This window comes from Triticum aestivum, chromosome 1A (assembly GCF_018294505.1).
Source record: "Triticum aestivum cultivar Chinese Spring chromosome 1A, IWGSC CS RefSeq v2.1, whole genome shotgun sequence".
In the NCBI taxonomy this organism is placed as follows: Eukaryota; Viridiplantae; Streptophyta; class Magnoliopsida; order Poales; family Poaceae; genus Triticum; species Triticum aestivum.
In genome coordinates, this window is record NC_057794.1 from 4,654,380 (window position 1) to 4,674,963 (window position 20,584).

General features: G+C 45.9%; 1 protein-coding gene, 1 long non-coding RNA gene and 1 pseudogene across 5 annotated transcripts; 1 reads left to right on the forward strand and 2 right to left on the reverse strand.

The window, feature by feature from the left end:
- Positions 1-1,609: 1,609 nt before the first annotated feature.
- LOC123184467 (uncharacterized) lies at positions 1,610-11,868 on the forward strand. Of its 4 annotated transcripts, XR_006492976.1 has the most exons (7): positions 1,610-1,783; positions 1,913-2,094; positions 2,412-2,497; positions 2,597-3,726; positions 3,872-4,385; positions 6,261-6,358; positions 10,700-11,868. It is a non-coding gene; the product is annotated as an uncharacterized lncRNA (long non-coding RNA). The 4 variants fall into 4 exon arrangements; XR_006492973.1 differs by having other exon boundaries at positions 2,597-4,385; XR_006492974.1 differs by having other exon boundaries at positions 2,638-4,385.
- LOC123184455 (probable leucine-rich repeat receptor-like protein kinase At1g35710) lies at positions 4,741-8,257 on the reverse strand (annotated as a pseudogene).
- Positions 11,869-13,715: 1,847 nt separating the features above from the next.
- On the reverse strand, positions 13,716-17,009 carry LOC123062545 (probable leucine-rich repeat receptor-like protein kinase At1g35710). Its single transcript, XM_044486133.1, has 2 exons — positions 14,168-17,009; positions 13,716-14,075 (listed from the first exon to the last, which is right to left on the reverse strand). Exons 1-2 carry the CDS (start codon positions 16,992-16,994, stop codon positions 13,723-13,725), a joined length of 3,180 nt encoding a protein of 1,059 aa, XP_044342068.1. The 5' UTR covers positions 16,995-17,009; the 3' UTR covers positions 13,716-13,722.
- Positions 17,010-20,584: the final 3,575 nt, after the last annotated feature.

Consider the following 20,584-nt stretch of genomic DNA (forward strand, 5'->3'; position numbering starts at 1 on the left):
GAGGAAAATGACAGAGGAGGAGAAATGCATTGTGTGCGCCATGGTAGCATCAGTGTAGTAGGACGAGGGAGAGGAGGCCAGAAGGAACGACGCCGAAGAAGGCTCTAATGTAGTAGGATCGGGTGAGGAGGCCCTGAGGAACGACACCGGCGATGATGCTAGTGCAACAAGACCCAAGCAAGGAGGTCGAGAGGAATGATGCCAGCGGTGGTGACAGTGCGGCAAGACGCTGGAGAGGAGGCCATGAGGAACAACATAGGCGATGGTGCTAGCGTAGTAGGACGGAGGGGAGAAGGCCGAGAGGAAGGATTAGAATGGATGAAGTAGACTAAGGAGTGTCATTAAAACATACCACACATATGCATGTGTATAGTCGGAAGATGTAGATCTACTTGGGTACGGTCGTCGAAATAGAAAATATGCAACACAAAGTTGTGTGAAATTGCGAGACCGTGGGCGACAAATTTGACAAAATTCATTCAAAATAGCTCCAAACATGAACACAAAATTGAGCATTTACAGTCGATGAAACTACGAACCAATCACCTGAATGGAATCATAACATCGATGTGTTCCTTTTCATATAACGCTTATTTCAAATTAAACCACTGTTGTGTAGATAAAAAGGGACAAAAAAGATATTAGGCCCATTATGTGTGCTTGATGTGCCTCAACTCAGCCTGACTCATTGAAAACTGTCAATTTGGGGGTTTCTAGCAAGCGTGGTTGTGAGGGGCTACAAACTTCATGCGGTGCAGGTCTGCACGTAATCAAACAGTTCATTTTCTTCGTGTGTGGTCTTAATTGGGCCTCAAGCGGGCAACGAAGCACATCCCTACCTGTATTGTGGAAGGTCCCGCACAATTTTTCTTCTCTCCTTTTCTAAGTTTTCCTTATCGGGTGTCATATGTTTTTTCAATTTATTATTTGTTCTTTTTTTAAATACAAGTCTACCTTTTCTAGTACACGTTCTACTTTTTTGTATACACGCTGAACATTTTCAAAACGCATGATGAACATTGTTTTAAATACATGTTTGAACATGTTTTTTAATACATGTTAACCATTTTGAAGTACATCTTTAATACTATTTTTAATACATGTGAAACATTTTTCAGATACACATTGATAATTTTCAATACATGATGCATATTTTTTAAATATACATTGAATATTTTTTGAATCCGCGTTGTACATTTTCCATATACATGCAAGCATTTTTTTTATACATGTTGAGCATGGACAAACTTGTTTTTGTCGAAATTTCATCAACATAATTTTTTAAATGTGTGAACATTTTTAAATGACACAACCATTTTGTTGAATGATGTGATTTGTGCTAAAACTTTTGCAAACAAATTACACTGCATGAGCATTTCTAAAACTCGTGAACCTTTTTTAAAACCGTGAGAACAATTCTTTTGACATTCCCTGAAACATTTTAAAATTACATGGTGAACATTCTTTAAAAACTACTAGTAACCACGACACTTATTTTGAAATGGATGGAATGTTGTTCTATATATCTACATATCTACAGTAGTATATTTTAGTGTATTTTTGGAATATAAGCATATAAGTATGAAAAACAAAACAAAAGCCTCACACTGGAAAATAGAAATCCTGTAATGGCCTCGAGGCCGTCGCTGCCAAGTTGCGCCGCCGCGACGGCCGACTGCGAGCTCCGTCCCTGCCGGCGAGCGACTGCGGTGTCCGCTCGTCGGCAACGCCAGGGACCACGTCCGTCAGCTCTTCTCTTCGCTATTCTACATCGACCCCTCAGGTCAGTAGGTGCTCTCTCCTTCTACCAAATCCAACAACTTCCGTTGATTGATGCCACGCCACGGATGAAGAAAACTGTTGATTGTTGCTGGCTTAGTGCTGATTTTGGTAGTTTGAGCATCGATTTCAGGGAGAAGAAGAGAGATTTGGAGGAGGGAGGCGGCCGGGGCCATAAAGATCAGCTGGCGCACACCACCTGTTCGATGAAATGCCCACAACGCGCCGCAGCACCGTCTTCGTCTCCTCTCTTCCTGATCGCTCGCTGGTCCATGCTGCCCCATCCATCAACGTTGACAAGTCACCATCTCAAAGGTTATCCAAGGCTGTCCATCCAGTTTCTATAACTGGACCCCGAATCTAGTCCAAGTGCTTTCATACACCATCCGATTTTTCTTCCTTCTTTACAATAAGCCATTTTTTGCAACTTTCAGAAGTTCCTTACAGGTAAAGGTTGTGTTCTTATCTGCTTAGGTTACTTGTTATAGAAACTGCTGCTATCGTTCCTCCATGCTCCGGGCCTTAGTTAAATATATTATCCTTTAGCATCTAATCATTCTTTTTTGTCAGCAACCTATTAGTCTAGTTCTAGTGCCCTAATCTTTATACTCTGTTTTTCTACTGGTATGAAGGGGAGAATGACATGATGTACAACGAAATATGTAATCTTGACCAAGTTGCTTTCGCATCGGAGTGAATTAAAGATGCTCGACTGACTGTATGTTGCTTTAGTTTCCTGTCTGGTTCATCATATATTCTGAATTTCTCATTCTAGCTCCCAAACTTATGTTCAATTGTTTTTCATTCTGCAATGAAGGCTGCCAATAAAGAGCTCAAAGTGTTGATGAAAACTTACAGGATTGAAGATATAGATTTACAAGGAGCAGATCAAGAAGACCAGGCCCAGCACCACGCAGGAGGCCGTCAAGGCGCGCGCCATGAGGATCCTCAAGCAGCGCAAGATGTATGTATTTCAACCTAGCTGCTCCTACATACCCAACCCAACCCCCTCTTTATTTATTTATTTGTCTCTGGCCGACTAGTCTCACAAACCAGACAATTGCTGTACTAGTTGCTGCTCAACTAATGAGGACATGCAATTTTCTGGATAGAGGTCTAGATGGCAAGTTGCACTTACAGAACAATTTGAGGATGTTTTCTTACCTAACAGGACACATCTGAAAAGTATAATGAACTAGTTTAATAAAACAATTTTAGTATCTTTCACATTCTCTTATGTTACTAGTCTATCGCTTCTTATACTCCGCATTGAGGGGCTCCATAAGGAATTATCATCTGCTGCTAAACAGTGCTTATTTTAAAGCGAATCTCCAAATATGCTCTGTTATTGGAATTACACGGGTAGTTGTGGGTTTATCCGCATTTGTTATGTTTGCTTTGTCTTAGGGAGAACTAGGAAGGAAAATCATATTAACAATGAGACTTCACTATCAATGCTTGTCTAAAATGTCAACAAAAATATATGGTTAACCAGACCTACTCTCTCTTGTGGCCGTCCATCAGCAGTACCAATGTTGACAATTCACCATCTAAAAGGCTAGGTGAGAAGGTATAGCTGAATCCTGAATCTAGTTGACGTGCTTTCATACAATTTTAACATGTTTTCCTTCTTTACAGTAGGTCATTTTTTTATAGTTTCAGAATTTCCTCCTAGGTAGGTTGTGTCCATATAGAAACTGCTGATTTGGAAAGCTAGCAAGTTCTTACCACGGATAAGACAAATATGGAATGCTATTGGTTCTCCATGATTATCCTGTAGCATTTAATCATTCCTTTTGTGGCAGGAGCCTACAGTCTAGTGCTCTAATCTTTATACTCCACATGCTTCCCTACATGTATGAAGGTCAAGGTGACATGTATAACCAAACTTATAATCTTGAACAAGTTGCTTTCGCATTGCAGGGAATTAAAGATGCTCAACAAACTGTATGCTTCTTCATTTATATCTCCTATCAATTTCTTGCTTGGTAGATTATGATTCTAGCTCCCAGACCAGACTTGTGTTCCTGATTGTTTACACTTGTCAACCAGTAGACTAATGTGCTGTGCTCACTTATTTCTGTTGGTGCAGGAGGATGAATTGGGATTGCCTACGGTGCCGCACGCGTCAATTCGTACCTGAAAGTAACGAAAAAAACTATGGTGTAGCTTTGATCTCGATGTGAATGGTCGGCGCTATGTTTGTGCATGGACAAGTTCGTTGAATCTTTCATATACCACTGCAATTCGTTGAATGATGTCTCTTCCTGTTGTTTTGGAATAATAATAGTGGAGCAATAGAGGGAGTTGTTCTCTATACTGTTGTACATCCTGTTGGTAGCATGTCTGTGATTGCACTAGCTGAGTTGAATTGGTATCTAGTTTTCTGATAAAAAAAGTTATGGGACATTGCTAGCTCTCATGTTGTCTGTCATATGGGGATTTCCTTCATATCATATCATCTCATCCTCTGTTAAGTTTGCATTAGGCATGAAGAAAAAGAAGATTGTACGTCATCCTTTGTTCCATGTCAATGTCGCGAACCCTCCTTGATCAATCCTCCATCATAAGGACAAGAACTTTATACTCCTGCCCTACAACCCTCTGTAAGTCCCTTTACTTAGTATACTGTGGTAATTTTTCCTTTTTATGCACCTAGCTCTGCGTGTTTACATTCATCTGTTCCTTTTTACGCGACATCATTGTGACCGTTCTTGCTTGGTCCAAGGTATTTTGCTTTGATTCCTAGAGGACAATAAAGTGTGACCACCATTTCAAGTACCCTTCCCGAGAACAGCCGAAAGAAGTTGTCACTGTCACATGTGGGTACTGCGTCTAAACAAATATAAGAATAGGCACCGCATATAGAGTGTTTTACAAGCAACCCGTAAAACAAGTTATATTTATGCAGGGTTAGAAATCGACAAGCGAACAAACAGAGAAATATTAAGAACACGGGACACCAATTTTTACGTGGAAAACCCTTGCGGGAAAAACCACAGGCACATGACGGTGCTTTCACTATAGCGGAGAGTGTCTACAAATACATAGACTTACAATGGGTCATCAACTCATCCTACTGAATGAGTGTTTGGTATGCCTCGCGCATGATTGGCCTTGCTTGTGGAGAAGATTCCAAGCAAGAGAAGGCCAGCTTGATGAGCAGAGCTAAGCTATTCTCTTCTGTTGTTGTTGGTGTTATTGGCCGTCGGTCCAGAATATTTTTCACTAGTATAGCTTGTTCCTCCCTTGGCAAACTACCGTCTAATAGATCCCTTGGATGCTTCCCCATCATTAGCTCTAGCACAACCACGCCAAAGCTATAGACGTCACATTTCTCTGTCACAACAGATGTGTATGATAGTTCTGCACAAAATCAAAACATTAGAATTATGAACAAATGGACTGAGATGAATGCTTCTGATGTGAGAAGAAATTTTATGCTAGTACATACCAGGAGCTATGTAGCCATACGTCCCTGCTAGTGCACTCCAGTTCGATGAATTGGGCTTAAGAATTCTTGCCGTGCCGAAATCTGAGATGAAAGCCTTCAAGGTCGTATCAAGTAAGATGTTGTTGCTCGTTATATCTCGATGGATTATAGGTGGACTGCATTCGTGGTGCAAATAAGATATTGCTTGAGACACATCAGTTGCAAGAGCAATCCTCTTCTGCCAATCTAATTCCTTGGCTAGCTCCACATTTTCCAATGTCCTGTGGAGGCTTCCCTGCTGAATGTAGTCATAGACGAGAAATTTATACGCTGGATGGGAGCAGAATCCATACATTTTGACAATGCTTCGTTGTCGGATCTGTGATAAAATTTCCATTTCACTGCGAAATCTTCTTTCATCGTCCAACTGCTCTTCGGTCTGATGAAGCTTCTTCACAGCAACTAGCTGCCCATCTTGGAGTTGTGTCTTGTAGACCTTGCCGTATCCACCAGTTCCAATGATGTAGTTATCATTGAAATCTTCGGTTACCCTTACAATATCATCAAATGCTAATCTTCCATCAAAATTCCAAACGGAGAATAGGTCCCTTGCTTCAGTAGTGACACCTTGTGGTTTTCTATTGTTACGACTGATCATTATTATGACAACAATTGCAGCAACAATGCTGAAACCCACCACAAGAACAACTGACAAAAGCAAACCAAGTATCTTTTGTTCATGGTGACTAGCTACTGGAATTGAATAACAAGGTGGCAGGCCAGAGATGTTACCACATAAACCTTTATTGGGAATAAACCAACTAGCTGAAGCATTTTGAAATGGCCGTGTTGTTGGGACTGGTCCTTTCAAGTCATTGTAGGACACATCGAGTATTGAAAGGCTCCCCATGCTTGCAAAGGAGGATGGAATGCCGCCATTGAACTTATTATGTGACAAATTCAGAAATTCTAGCATCCCCAACTTCCCAAGTTGCTGCGGCAACACACCACTGAGTTTATTGTTGCTCACATCTAACATAATCTGCAGGCTTGCTAAATTTCCGACCACGCCAGGCAAACTCCCATTGAAGTTGTTGTTGTTGATCTTCAAGGAATGTAGTTTCATGCAGGCCCCTAATTCCTCAGGTATTAATCCACTCAGTCTGTTCCAAGATATATCAAGCAATTCTAGATTGCTGAGCTTTTCTATCTGTGTAGGTATGGATCCTGATAATTTGTTTGATGACAAGTTCAGCCTAGATAGCTTTGTTAAACTACAGACTTCTGGTGGAATCTCACCACTGAGATGATTAGAATCGAGTTTTAGTTCTGATAAGTTGGACAATTTAGAAAGTGTTGGAGGTATGGAACCCGTGATCATATTTTGTGCTAGATTTAGTGCCGTAAGTTGGGTACATGCACCTAGGTTGGGTGAGATCTTCCCAGAGAGTCTATTAGATGACAAGCTCATCCATTTGAGTTGTGGATACGCACCAAAATGCTGAGATATATCTCCTGTTAGTTGGTTATTCCCAAGGGAAATTTTAACCAAACTCACACATGTCTTTAGACTCCTTGGAATTGGGCCAGTGAACATATTAGAAGAGACACTGAGATATCAAAGTCTGCCACCTGAACATATATTTGCGGGTAAGGGTCCTGAAAGCGAGTTGTTATAAAGCCCAAGTTCAACAAGGCCGATGAGATCTCCAAATTCCCGAGGAAGAGAACCTGATAAATTATTATCGTAGATATGCATTTTTTGGACACTTTGCAACTTCCCAAAAGTTTCTGGTATTGACCCCGAAATTCTGTTCTGATACAACATTAAATGTTCGAGGTTCACCAGATTGCCAATTTCTTGGGGAATGGAGCCGGTTAGCCGATTTTGATGGAGGTGTAGTTGTACTAGCCTGGTTACATTTCCCAAGCTGCCAGGAATAGGGCCAGATATTTGGTTATAGGACAAAATTAAATACTGGAGATTCAGCAAGTAGCCCAATTCTAAAGGTATTGGGCCTGTGATTTGATTTGTATAGAGAGAAAGTTCATTGAGCATAGTGAGGTTGCCTAATTCTAGGGGTATTGAACCTGTGATTTGATTTTGGGAGAGATCAAGATGGTTTAGCCTAGCAAGGTTGCCTAGTTCAGGGGGTATTGGACCTGTGATTTGATTTCTAGAGAGAGAAAGTCTTCTCATCTCAGTGAGATTGGTTATGGAGATTGGAATTGGACCTGAAATATGATTTGAAACAAGTTCAAGATCTTGCAAATGGATTAGCTGGCCTAGCTCCTGGGGTATAGGCCCTGAAAGTAGATTACCATACAGGCGCAAAGTATTTAGTTGGGTCAGATTTCCAAGAGTTTTTGGTATCAGACCGCTTAATGTGTTGTTGCTTAGCTGTAGAAATTGTAGGTTGACAAGCCTTCCAATCTCCTCAGGAATGGGACCTGATACCATGTTTTGGTGGATGATAAGTACAGTTAACATTGTTAGGTTACCTAGAGACGCAGGAATATGTCCAGTGAGTCTGTTATGTGCGAGACCAAGCTGAGTGAGACTTTGCAGGCAACCAATCTCAGACGGAATTTGTCCTTTGAGATTGTTGAGGCCGAGGTCAAGATAGGATAGTGATGACAGGGAGCCGATGCTAGCGGGTATTGCACCATGGAGGCTGTTGTTAGTAAGGTTGATGTATGTGAGGAATGGAAGAGCCGAGAAGTTGAGCTCACCAAGCTTGCCAATGATGCTAGCATTCGGCAAGGAGAGGTTGGTCACCGCTCGGGGCATGCGGCGGCCATGGCGAATGGCCAAGCACATGATTCCCGTCCAGTTGCACGGGCTGGTGTTTTCCCGCCAGGAGCTCATCTGGGGCGGTGGGCTTGCAAGAGTAGCCTTCCAGCGGAGGAGGGCCATGTGCTGAGACCTCAGTGAGACCCCTCCATGGCGCGCCGCTTGTGCTTCTTCCAAGAGAAGAAGGCACGGCGCAAGCAGTAGGCACCAAAGGTAGAAGAAAGGTGGCATCTTGCGGCGTAGTGTTTGCATCTGTGTTTGGTCGGGGGATGTGATTTGAGTTATGCAGTGCACAGATGCAACCCTTATTTATATTCAGTGCACGCCGCGTAGCTTGTGTTAGTCAATCAACACGCATCTCCGCGTCACGCTGTCAGCTAGCAGTACATGTACACACAGACATGCCAATCTGCACAAGAAAAGACTATACCATAAACCTTCATCAAGTCTAATTCTTGGTCTTGGTCTTGGTCATGCATGCACGCCCAAGCCTTGGCCCTCTTCACAAAGCAACAACATTGTCCATTGTCATGCATGTGGTGAACCGTGAACCACGTACGCCCAAGCCTTGGCCCACGTACACATGGCAATCTACACAAGAAAAGACCAGACCATAAACCTTCATCAACAAGTTAATAACTGACCAAGCTGTTCCTTGGCATCAAGCTAGCTGTACATGTACACGCGCCAATCCTTGGCCCTCCTCACAAAACAACAACATTGTCCATCGATGAGCTGTCCTACACCATCCGATGTTTCTTGATGTATCTAACACTAAAACGTGATTAGATACAGCCGCATGTGGACAAATCTAAGACAAAAATTTCGGGACGGAGGGAGTAGGTATGAGGAGACATGCATGCCACGTCAGGCGCCGCAATGCAAGACCAGAGCATCGAGCCCTTTTTCACACGATCAAGCACAAGATACTACCCCATGAAGTTTCGCCCCACATGCACCTCAACAAGTTAATAACTGACCAAGCTGTGTCTCGGCAGTAAGAGGGAAATTCAATTGAACAAGATGGAGAATCTCTTAGAGAGCCTCCAGTAGGTTTCTACAACACCAAAAACCTCCGACTCCAATAGATACCCTACAAATTTCTCCTGAAAGCATGTTGCATACATCAATTCAAACAAACATCCAAACATTAATTGCATAGATTTAAACCCTATACATAAAAGTTCATCCTACTACTTGATCAAATATAAAAAATCGGTACTACTCTACTCGGCTGACACATAGTCGGTGTCCACACGGAGTTCCAATATGCCAGGATCTCCTCTTGATAGGAGGTGAACTCAAATGAAAGGTTGACCACCATCGATGGGCCAGCCTTGTCCTCCTTCTCGTGGTCTCGCTTCTACAAGAATTCCACCTCGTATTGGACATACTGTGGGTTGTCCCTCGCAAACCTCACCATGGCCTCCTCATCGCTCTCACCGGGAACAATGTGTATGTCCTTCTTCTTCTCTTCCTCATTGAGCGGCACAATTGTCAACGGCGGACCAATGAACTCCGCATCCTCCCGGTTTGCAATCTTCGGGAAGTTGAGCTCCTCTCACGGCCGGATGAACGACAAGCCCCGACATCATAGGCTTGCGCCGTGATGTGAGCCACCTTGACCGTGTCGAGACAATAGCCACGGTTGTCACACTAGAACTCGATGCCGAAGTGGACGGAGCCACGCGCTCGCACTCTCTTGAAGCCAATCTTGTTCTTGGACTTGAGCTTCGACAGCGCGAGTGCGGTGACGATACGGAGGTGGTGTGCCGTCGGGTGGGGACGGGCTACGGCCAAATTGAGATTGTTGCAGCGCGGAGGTGGTGCGGCGAAACGGGGTTCACACGGCGGCGGGTTCGGTTGGCGCAGCCGGCGGCGACGGCAGGGGGGGTATCCAGCGGTGGTGTGCAGCCGAGTGCGGATTGGACCGAATTGGTGACAGTGGTGGTGCGGTTGTCGTGTCGAGGGTTGGGTGTTGCTGCATTATTTTGGCCCAAAAAATGGCCCTTCTCCAGAAAACCCCATTTTGGCTTCTCTTTCCGCTCCCCAGGCCAGGCCCAGGCAGGTTTCTTGCCCGAATCTGGGCGCCTTTTGCAGCTCCGCCTCTGCCTATGGGCCCTCTTTAGCTTGGGCCTTGCTACCGTTTCGCGATGCCATTTCAGCCCCTCCGTCTTCTCCGTCCGTTCTTTTCGGGAATTCAAAGAATGTAGAACCAAGCAGCATCATGACCACACCGACCGAAGAAAAGTTCCAAGCCCATGTGGGTTGACTTTTCTACTACCAGCACTTTCGGTACGTGTTGATTGCCGTGTAACATCCAACACGCCAGTATTCGTAGGTAGTCAAAAGTGTGCAAATTATTGTTATTGTCCATGCAAAATAATAATAATAATATTGTTACTGCTTCCATACTCTGGTACTCCCTCCGATCCAGGATAGGAATAGATCCAAACACCTGTTTGCTGTGAATTAATTATAGCCATGATCAGCGTCAATGCTATTTTTGTGTTCCACACCTGTTTGCTGTGAATTAATTATAGCCATGTGGCATAGAAAAATATATATGATGTAGTAGCAAGCTTAACTATTTCCTAACATATGTGTTTTTGTTGTTGGTTTTCATATCCTAACCCCTTTGCATGCTTAACTTGTCACTTGCACAGTACTAACAGAGATGCTTGTACATGCAGGCAAATGCCGGATCTCTTTTCCTCTCAATTTTCAAAGATCCCATATGGTGAAGCAATTGTTGACCTTTCATTGTAGCGACCGGATAAATTGCACATGTAGTCTAATGCAACGTCATTGGAGGGATTCAAGGTCTAAAATTGTTCGTTATCAGTAGAAGAAAGAATTGAAGGGGAGCCTTGGCGCAGTGGTAAAGCTGCTGCCTTGTGACCATGAGGTCATGGGTTCAAGTCCTGGAAACAGCCTCTTACAGAAATGTAGGGAAAGGCTGCGTACTATAGACCCAAAGTGGTCGGACCCTTCCCTGGACCCTGCGCAAGCGGGAGCTACATGCACCAGGTTGCCCTTTTTTTTATCAGTAGAAGAAAGAATTCAAGGTAATTAATGTGCATAGGTGGAGCACGTTATCCTGCTCTGGCCCACTGACCACCGGTGCTCCGGCCCCTGACTCCACGCCGCGGAGGCCGTACCCTCCGGCGTCCTCCTCCCCGTCTTGAAGCCCCACCACCGAGCGCTGGGCCATCAAGTGCAGCAACCACGGTGTCCACTCGTCGGCAGCGCTACCGACCACGTCCGTGAGCTCTTCAATGGCATGGTGTTCTTCTCCCCGCTGCTCTACGTCCATCGAGGTCGCCATGCCACCCACAACTCCCAGTGCTCACCGTGCCTCAGGTGGTCAGTAGGTGCTCTCCCGATCTAATGGATCCTACAACTTCTGGTGGCTGATGCCATGGACGAGGAGAATTTGGTGGCTGCTGCTGATTTTGCTGGTTTGAGCACCCATTTCAGGGGCAGGAAGAGGATTCAGAGGAGGGAGGCTAGCTGGGCCATAAGGACAAGTTCCCGCACACCACATGTTCGATGAAATGCCCAGCAAACTCTCCAATTTATATCAGTCTTAGATTTCTTCTGAAAATTCCTTTGGCACTTTTGCAAAACTTCAGTAGTTTTGTGTCATGGACATGTTAATTTAGAGACAAGACAGTAGTTCTCTGTATGATGTTCTCATTTTTATGTTGAGAAATGCAGAGCTTGATGCTTTGGAAGCTGATATGGACTTCGAATCAAACTCAGTCCCATCGTACCTCCAACCAGACAAGCAGACTGATCTTTATTCTGAGCCTAACTAACCTGCTGCACCAAGTGGTCATGCAGCAGTCCGGCAAACCGGCAGCAGGTATGTCAATTGCGAGACTGACTAGTTTCTATTCACATTGATTATGGTGCTGATATCCCAAGGAAGAAATCGATGACTCGTGTCATTTTCTCATGCAATCAGAGTGCTTGAAGCTATAAACGCGTGTCTTTTATCTTGTCACGTGATCTAATTGAAAGGTATTTCTTAACTCATAAATCATGAAGTTCAGGCTTAATTTCACACAAACAAATTGAGCTTATCCTATCTTGATCTTACTAGCAAAAGAAACACACAGAAGGGGGAATATAAAAACCATTTTCATGCCAAACATCTGTTGTATAATGGATTTGACCTTGAACTTTGAAACTCTGCTGAACATATCAAATGGCACATGCTTTAATTTGCTTGATTCCCCCTGATTGTCTACACTTGTCAGCCAATAGACTAATTTGATGTGCTTACTTTTGTCTATTGGCACAGGAGGATGAACTGGGACTGTCAACAGTGACGCACACGTCAATTCGACTACGTTATAGGTTTGATCTCGTTGTAAATAGTCAACACTTTGTTTATGCATGGACATATTCCTTGTACCTTTCCTCATATACCACTGCAATTCGTTGAACGATGAAATGTCTCTTCTCCATTGTGTTGGAATAATAGTGAGTGATAAAGGGAGTGTTCTCTATATGGTTGTACATCCTGTTGCTAGTATGTCTATGTTGAATTGAATTGGTATCTGATTTTCTCAGTCACGGCGTTTTCCTATCATCTCATCTCATCCTTTGTTAAGTTTGTATTAGGCATGAAGAAAAGGAAGGTTGTATCTTTGTTCCATGAATATCTCGCCAACCAGTGCTTGAAATTAAGTTTAGTGGTAAATTATCTATTGCTCCATCCCAAGGACAAGGACTACACATGCTGCATCCTAAGGACAAGGACTACATATGTGTGCCCTACAATCCTCCGTAAGCTCTTTTTACCTAGTACTGTTGTACTTTTCTTGTTTTATGCACCTATATCCGTGTGTTCACATTCATTTGTTCCGTTTACGGATCGAACACTTGATCATTGTGATCATTCCTGCTTGGTGCAAGGTATTTTACTTTGATACCCAGAGAACAATAAAGCGGGATGACATGATAACGTGTCAGTTTTGCATTCTATTTTTCACCTTCAGATTCATGGGACCAATAATAAGGACTACATACTTCTGCCCTACAACCCTCTGCAAGTCCTTTTACTTAGTATATTGTGCTACTTCTCTTTTTTTATGCACCTACTTACTTCCAATGTGCTTACATTCATTTCTTCCCGTTTATGCATTGGGATTATTCCTGCTTGGTCCAAGATATTTCATCTCGATTTTCATATGGAACAAATAAAGCAGGACTACATGGTACTGCGCCAGTTTTGGATTTCATTTTTTCAATCTTTAGGTTATGGGAGCAATAGTAGATAAAAGAGACAAATATTAGGACACATTTTAATTACCCTGCAGACAACAGCCGAAAGAAAGTGTCACATGTGGATACTATGTGTACAGTTCAGTCTTATAACAAATATAAGCAACCCGCAAACCAAATTATACTTATGCACTGTTAGAAATCAGCAAGCGAACAAACAGAGAAATATAAAGAACACAGGACCAGACACACATTTTTACGTGGGAAACCCTTGCGGGAAAAACCACGGGCACACAACGGTGATCTTTGTTGTATCAGGAGAGTCTACAAATACATAGACTTACAATGAGTCTTCAACTCATCCTGTGTGTCAAGAGGTATATATAGGTGGTGTATGAGTGACGTAAGTTAAAAAAATATAAATCTGAATCGGCCTCTGCTTCGGTAGACCCTGGTTTCTCACTAGGATTCAGACCTTATGTCAAACATGCATCCCTTGCTGTAATGTAAGTGCACTGAAAGGCACGGTAGTTGAACTAGAAGATGGCTGGATGAGTGTTTGGTATGCCTCCCGCATGGTTGGCCTTGCTTGGGGAGAAGATTCCAAACAAGATAAGGCCAGCTTGATGTGCAGAGCTAAGCTATTCTCTTCAGTTGATTTTGGTGTTGTTGGCCGTTGGTCCAGAATATCTTTCACCATCATTGATTGTTCGCCGTTAGAAAGACTACCATCTAATAAATCCCTTGGATGCTTGCCCATCACTAGCTCTAACACAACCACTCCAAAGCTATAAACATCACATTTCTCTGTCGCAACAGATGTGTACGACAGTTCTGCAGAAAAGTGTCGAGAATATTAGAATCATGAACAAATGGATGGAGATGAATGCTTCTGATGTGAGAAGGGAGGTTATGCTAGTACATACCAGGAGCTATGTAGCCGTACGTTCCTGCTAGTGCACTCCAGTTTGATGAATCAGGTTTAAGAATCCTTGCCGTGCCGAAATCCGAGACAAAACCCTTGAAGGATGTATCAAGTAAGATGTTGTTGCTTGTGATATCTCGATGGATTATAGGTGGACTGCATTCGTGGTGCAAATAAGATATTGCTTGAGCCACATCAGTTGCAAGAGCAATTCTCTTGTGCCAATCCAATTCCTTTGCTAGCTCCTCATTCTCCAATGTCCTGTGGAGGCTTCCCTGCTGAATGTAGTCGTAGACGAGAAATTTATACGTTGGATGGGAGCAGAATCCATACATTTTGACAATGCTTCGTTGTCGGATCTGTGTTAAGATTTCCATTTCACTATGAAATCTTCTTTCATCATCCAACTCTTCTTCGGTCTGATGAAGCTTCTTCACAGCAACCATCTGCCCGTCTTGGAGTTGTGCCATGTAGACTTTGCCGTATCCTCCTGTTCCAATGATGTACTTATCATCAAAGTCTTCTGTTGCCCTTACAATATCGTCAAATGCTAATCTACCATCAAAATTCCAAACAGAGAACATCTCCCTTGCTTCAGCGCTAGCACTTTCTTGTGGTTTTCTCTTCTTACGAGTAAGTATTATTATGACAACAGTTGTAGCAACAATGCTGAAACCCATCACAAGAACAATTGGGAAAAGCAAACCAAGTATCTTTCCCCTTTTATGGGCAGTTGCTGGGGTTGAATAACATGGTGGCAGGCCAGAGAGGTTACCACACAGACCTTTATTGGGAAGAAACCAACTTGCTGAAGCATTTTGGAGTAGCTGGGCTGTTGGGACTGGTCCTTCCAAGTTGTTGTAGGACACATCAAGTGTTGAAAGGCTAACCATGCTTGCAAAGACGGACGGAATGCTGCCACTGAACTGATTATGTGATAAATTCAGAAATTCTAGCATCTCCAACTTCCCAAGTTGATGCGGCAGCACACCACTGAGGTTATTGTTGCTCACATCTAACATGATCTGCAGGCCTGCTAAATTTCCAATCGCATCTGGCAAACTGCCACTGAAGTTATTATTGTTGATCTTCAAGGACTGTAGTTTCTTGCAGGCCCCTAGTTCCTCTGGAATTGATGCACTCAATCTGTTCCCAGATATATCAAGGTATTCTAGATTGCTTAGCTCATTTATTTGTGTAGGCATGGATCCAGATAATTGGTTCGCTGATAAGTTCAATTTATATAGATTAGTTAGAGTGCAGATTTCTGGTGGAATGTCACTGCTGAGATGGTTAGAATCAAGTGTTAGTTCTACTAGGTTGGACAATTTAGATAGGATTGGAGGTATGGAACCCGTGATGTTATTTTGTGCTAGATGTAGTACCGTTAGCTGGGTACTTGCAGCTAGATTTGGTGAGATGTGCCCAGAGAGTCTATTCGATGTCAAGATCATTTTTATGAGTTGTGGATACACACCAAAATGCTGAGGTATATCACCTGTTATTTGGTTTCTCTGAAGGTCAATTCGAACCAAACTCGTGCATGTCCTTAAACTGCTTGGAATGGGGCCATTGAACATATTAGATGAGACAATGAGATGTTGGAGTCTACCACTTGAACATATATTTGCGGGTAAATGTCCTGAAAGTGAGTTGTGTGACACCTCAAGGTCAACAAGGCTTATGAGACCTCCAAATTCTTGAGGAAGAGAACCCGATAATTTGTTACTAAATATTTCCACTGTTTGGATGCTTTGCAACTTCCCAAAAGTTTTTGGTATTGATCCCAAAATTTGGTTCATAGACAAGCCTAAATATTCGAGGTTCATCAGATTGCCAATCTCTTGGGGAATGGAACCGGTTATTTGGTTCTCGGACAAGTCTAATTCCTGGAGGTTCAGCAAGATGCCCAATTCTGAAGGTATTGAACCTGTGATTTGATTTGTATAGAGAAAAAGTTCATTGAGCACAGTGAGGTTCCCTAGTTCTACGGGTATTGAACCTGTTATTTGATTTTTATGGAGACCAAGTTGGTTTAACATATTGAGACTGCCTATTACCTGTGGGATGGAACCCGTGATTTTATTTTCAAAGAGAAAAAGTTGGTTCATCTTAGTGAGATTGGTTATGGAGATTGGGATTGGACCTGAAAAATCATTTGACTGAAGCTGAAGACGCTGCAAATGGACTAGCCTGCCTAGTTCATGGGGTATAGGCCCTGAAAGCTGATTGCCAAACAGGTACAAAATATTTAGTTGGGTCAGATTTCCAAGTGTTTTTGGTATCATGCCACTTAAGGCACTGTTGCTTAGCTGTAGACCTTGGAGGTTGACAAGTCTTCCAATCTCCTCAGGAATGGGCCCTGATACCATGTTTTGGTGAATGGCAAGACAAGTTAACATTGTTAGGTTACTCAGACATGCAGGGATAAGTCCTGTGAGTCTATTAAATGAGAGATCAATTTGCATGAGACTTCGCAGGCCACCAATCTCATAAGGAATTTCCCCTGTGAGCTGGTTGTAGGGAAGGTTAAGTATCAAAAGCGCTGAAAGGGAGATAATACTGGCGGGTAGTGCCCCATGGAGACTGTTGTTGCTGAGGTCAATATGTGTGAGGAATGGAAGAGCCGAGAAGTTGAGCTCACCAAGCTGGCCATGGATTCCAGCATCCGGCAAGGAGATGTTGGCCACCACCAAAGGCATGCGGCGGCCATGGTGAACAGCCGTGCACATGATGCCCGTCCAATTGCAGGGGCTGGTGTTTTGCTGCCACGAGCTCATCTGCAGTGGCGGTCTTGCAAGTGTATCTTTCCAGTGGAGGAGGGCCATGTGTTGAGACCTGAGTGAGATCCCTCCATGGGGCACCGCTTGTGCTTCTTGCAAGAGAAGAAGGCATGCCACCAGCAGTAGGTAGAGGTACAACACTACCGGAACAGGGCTCTAAGCCGACAGCCAAATGTATGCCGATGGCCACCGTCGGCCTAACCAGAGCTATGCCGACAACTAAGTCCCGGCCGTCGGCGTACAATGGCCGTCGGGCTATCCCCGTCTACGCCGACAGCAGCCGTCGGCACATAGAAGCCGTCGGCTTATCGCAGACTACGCCTACAGCTGTCGTCGGCATATATAGGCCGTCGGCATATATGCGGGCCCACCGACAACACTCATCACGGCCGGCTAACGACGTCAAATCTATCCCGACGGCCGTGACGGGTGGCCGTCGGCATAGATACGGGTGACACGTCACCGATCCAGAGCGCACCGACCAGGACATATGCCGACGGCAGCCGTCGGCATAGCTGACACGTCATCGATCTGCGGCGCTGTCCATCTGCCCTGGCCGCAGCTATGCCGACGGCTTTGCCGTCGGCATAGTTTTTTTTTCTTTTTTTCTTTTTCCCATATAGTATTATTATTATTAGTATTAGGCATACAGTATGTGTTAATAAGCATACATATAGATTGTGTTAATAAGCATACATATAGTATGTGTTAATAAGCATACATATACTATGTGTTAATAAGCATATAGTATGTGTTAATAAGCATACATATAGTTTTTTTTTCTTTTTCTTCACTGTTTTCTTTATTATTATTATTTAACTAACTTACATACAGTATGTGTTAATAAGCATACATACATTATTTTTCGGTTCTGTACAGAGCGGTGTGACCCCTCTCACGAACGGTGCCACCGCCAGCCGGCAACTGGAATGGGGAACAACCGCATCGGGTCTATACGAAAGGGACTTTGCTCCAAGTGTTCATATATATCGGATGACCTACCACAATCAGATGGTGTTGTGGCATGTCCGAAGATGCCGCACGCGTCTCCGGTGCGTGGCCCCCCTCACGGACGGCGCCGCCGCCGGCACCTGGAGAGGGGAAACTACCGCATCGGGTCTACACGGAGTGGATTTAGCTGTGGGTTTGGCCCAGATGTTGCTCCCCGGTGTCCCTCTGGGCCGACCCGACACAACCGGGTGGAGAGGTCCACTGGTCAAAGCCCATCCGTGCAAAGTCAAAGGGCTGGATCCCGTGGTCAACCGCTCCAGGGTTAGGCGGGACGGGGGCCCTGGGGGTAGCAATGCCACCGGAGCGTCGTACCGGGCCCTCATACATGCGGGGTGGTGTTGTGGCATGTCCGAAGATGCCGCACGCGTCTCCGGTGCGTGGCCCCCCTCACGGACGGCGCCGCCGCCGGCACCTGGAGGGGGGAAACTACCGCATCGGGTCTACACGGAGTGGATTTAGCTGTGGTTTTGGCCCAGATGTTGCTCCCCGGTGTCCCTCTGGGCCGACCCGACACAACCGGGTGGAGAGGTCCACTGGTCAAAGCCCATCCGTGCAAAGTCAAAGGGCTAGATCCCGTGGTCAACCGCTCCAGGGTTAGGCGGGACGGGGGCCCTGGGGGTAGCAATGCCACCGGAGCGTCGTACCGGGCCCTCATACATGCGGGGTGGTGTTGTGGCATGTCCGAAGATGCCGCACGCGTCTCCGGTGCGTGGCCCCCCTCACGGACGGCGCCGCCGCCGGCACCTGGAGGGGGGAAACTACCGCATCGGGTCTACACGGAGTGGATTTAGCTGTGGGTTTGGCCCAGATGTTGCTCCCCGGTGTCCCTCTGGGCCGACCCGACACAACCGGGTGGAGAGGTCCACTGGTCAAAGCCCATCCGTGCAAAGTCAAAGGGCTGGATCCCGTGGTCAACCGCTCCAGGGTTAGGCGGGACGGGGGCCCTGGGGGTAGCAATGCCACCGGAGCGTCGTACCGGGCCCTCATACATGCGGGGTGGTGTTGTGGCATGTCCGAAGATGCCGCACGCGTCTCCGGTGCGTGGCCCCCCTCACGGACGGCGCCGCCGCCGGCACCTGGAGGGGGGAAACTACCGCATCGGGTCTACACGGAGTGGATTTAGCTGTGGTTTGGCCCAGATGTTGCTCCCCGGTGTCCCTCTGGGCCGACCCGACACAACCGGGTGGAGAGGTCCACTGGTCAAAGCCCATCCGTGCAAAGTCAAAGGGCTAGATCCCGTGGTCAACCGCTCCAGGGTTAGGCGGGACGGGGGCCCTGGGGGTAGCAATGCCACCGGAGCGTCGTACCGGGCCCTCATACATGCGGGGTGGTGTTGTGGCATGTCCGAAGATGCCGCACGCGTCTCCGGTGCGTGGCCCCCCTCACGGACGGCGCCGCCGCCGGCACCTGGAGGGGGGAAACTACCGCATCGGGTCTACACGGAGTGGATTTAGCTGTGGGTTTGGCCCAGATGTTGCTCCCCGGTGTCCCTCTGGGCCGACCCGACACAACCGGGTGGAGAGGTCCACTGGTCAAAGCCCATCCGTGCAAAGTCAAAGGGCTAGATCCCGTGGTCAACCGCTCCAGGGTTAGGCGGGACGGGGGCCCTGGGGGTAGCAATGCCACCGGAGCGTCGTACCGGGCCCTCATACATGCGGGGTGGTGTTGTGGCATGTCCGAAGATGCCGCACGCGTCTCCGGTGCGTGGCCCCCCTCACGGACGGCGCCGCCGCCGGCACCTGGAGGGGGGAAACTACCGCATCGGGTCTACACGGAGTGGATTTAGCTGTGGGTTTTGGCCCAGATGTTGCTCCCCGGTGTCCCTCTGGGCCGACCCGACACAACCGGGTGGAGAGGTCCACTGGTCAAAGCCCATCCGTGCAAAGTCAAAGGGCTAGATCCCGTGGTCAACCGCTCCAGGGTTAGGCGGGACGGGGGCCCTGGGGGGTAGCAATGCCACCGGAGCGTCGTACCGGGCCCTCATACATGCGGGGTGGTGTTGTGGCATGTCCGAAGATGCCGCACGCGTCTCCGGTGCGTGGCCCCCCTCACGGACGGCGCCGCCGCCGGCACCTGGAGGGGGGAAACTACCGCATCGGGTCTACACGGAGTGGATTTAGCTGTGGGTTTGGCCCAGATGTTGCTCCCCGGTGTCCCTCTGGGCTGACCCGACACAACCGGAGCATCGCATCGGGCCCTCATACATGCGGGGTGGTGTGGTGGCATGTCCGAAGAGGCGGCACGTGTCTCCGGGGCGTGCCCCCCTCACGGACGGCGATGACACGGTAGTAGACGGATCAGGCACTCGCATAGTTACCGGATCAGGCACTTGGTAACGGTACCCCTCAGTCAGTTGCTTTCCTATGTATCACCTTTCACGAGACCATACAAAAAAATATACGTGATATTCTAGAAAATTGTTGTACAATATAAAAAAAGATCATGTCATTAAAAATAATGTTTCAAATCATTAAAGAAAATGTATGGTACATTTTAAATAATGTTCTGCATGTAAAAAATATGTATAAGAAAACATTAAAATATTTATAAAAAATAAGAAAACATTACAACATTTATACAAAATAAGAAAAGTGAAAATAAAAATATGCCGACGGCAAAGCCGT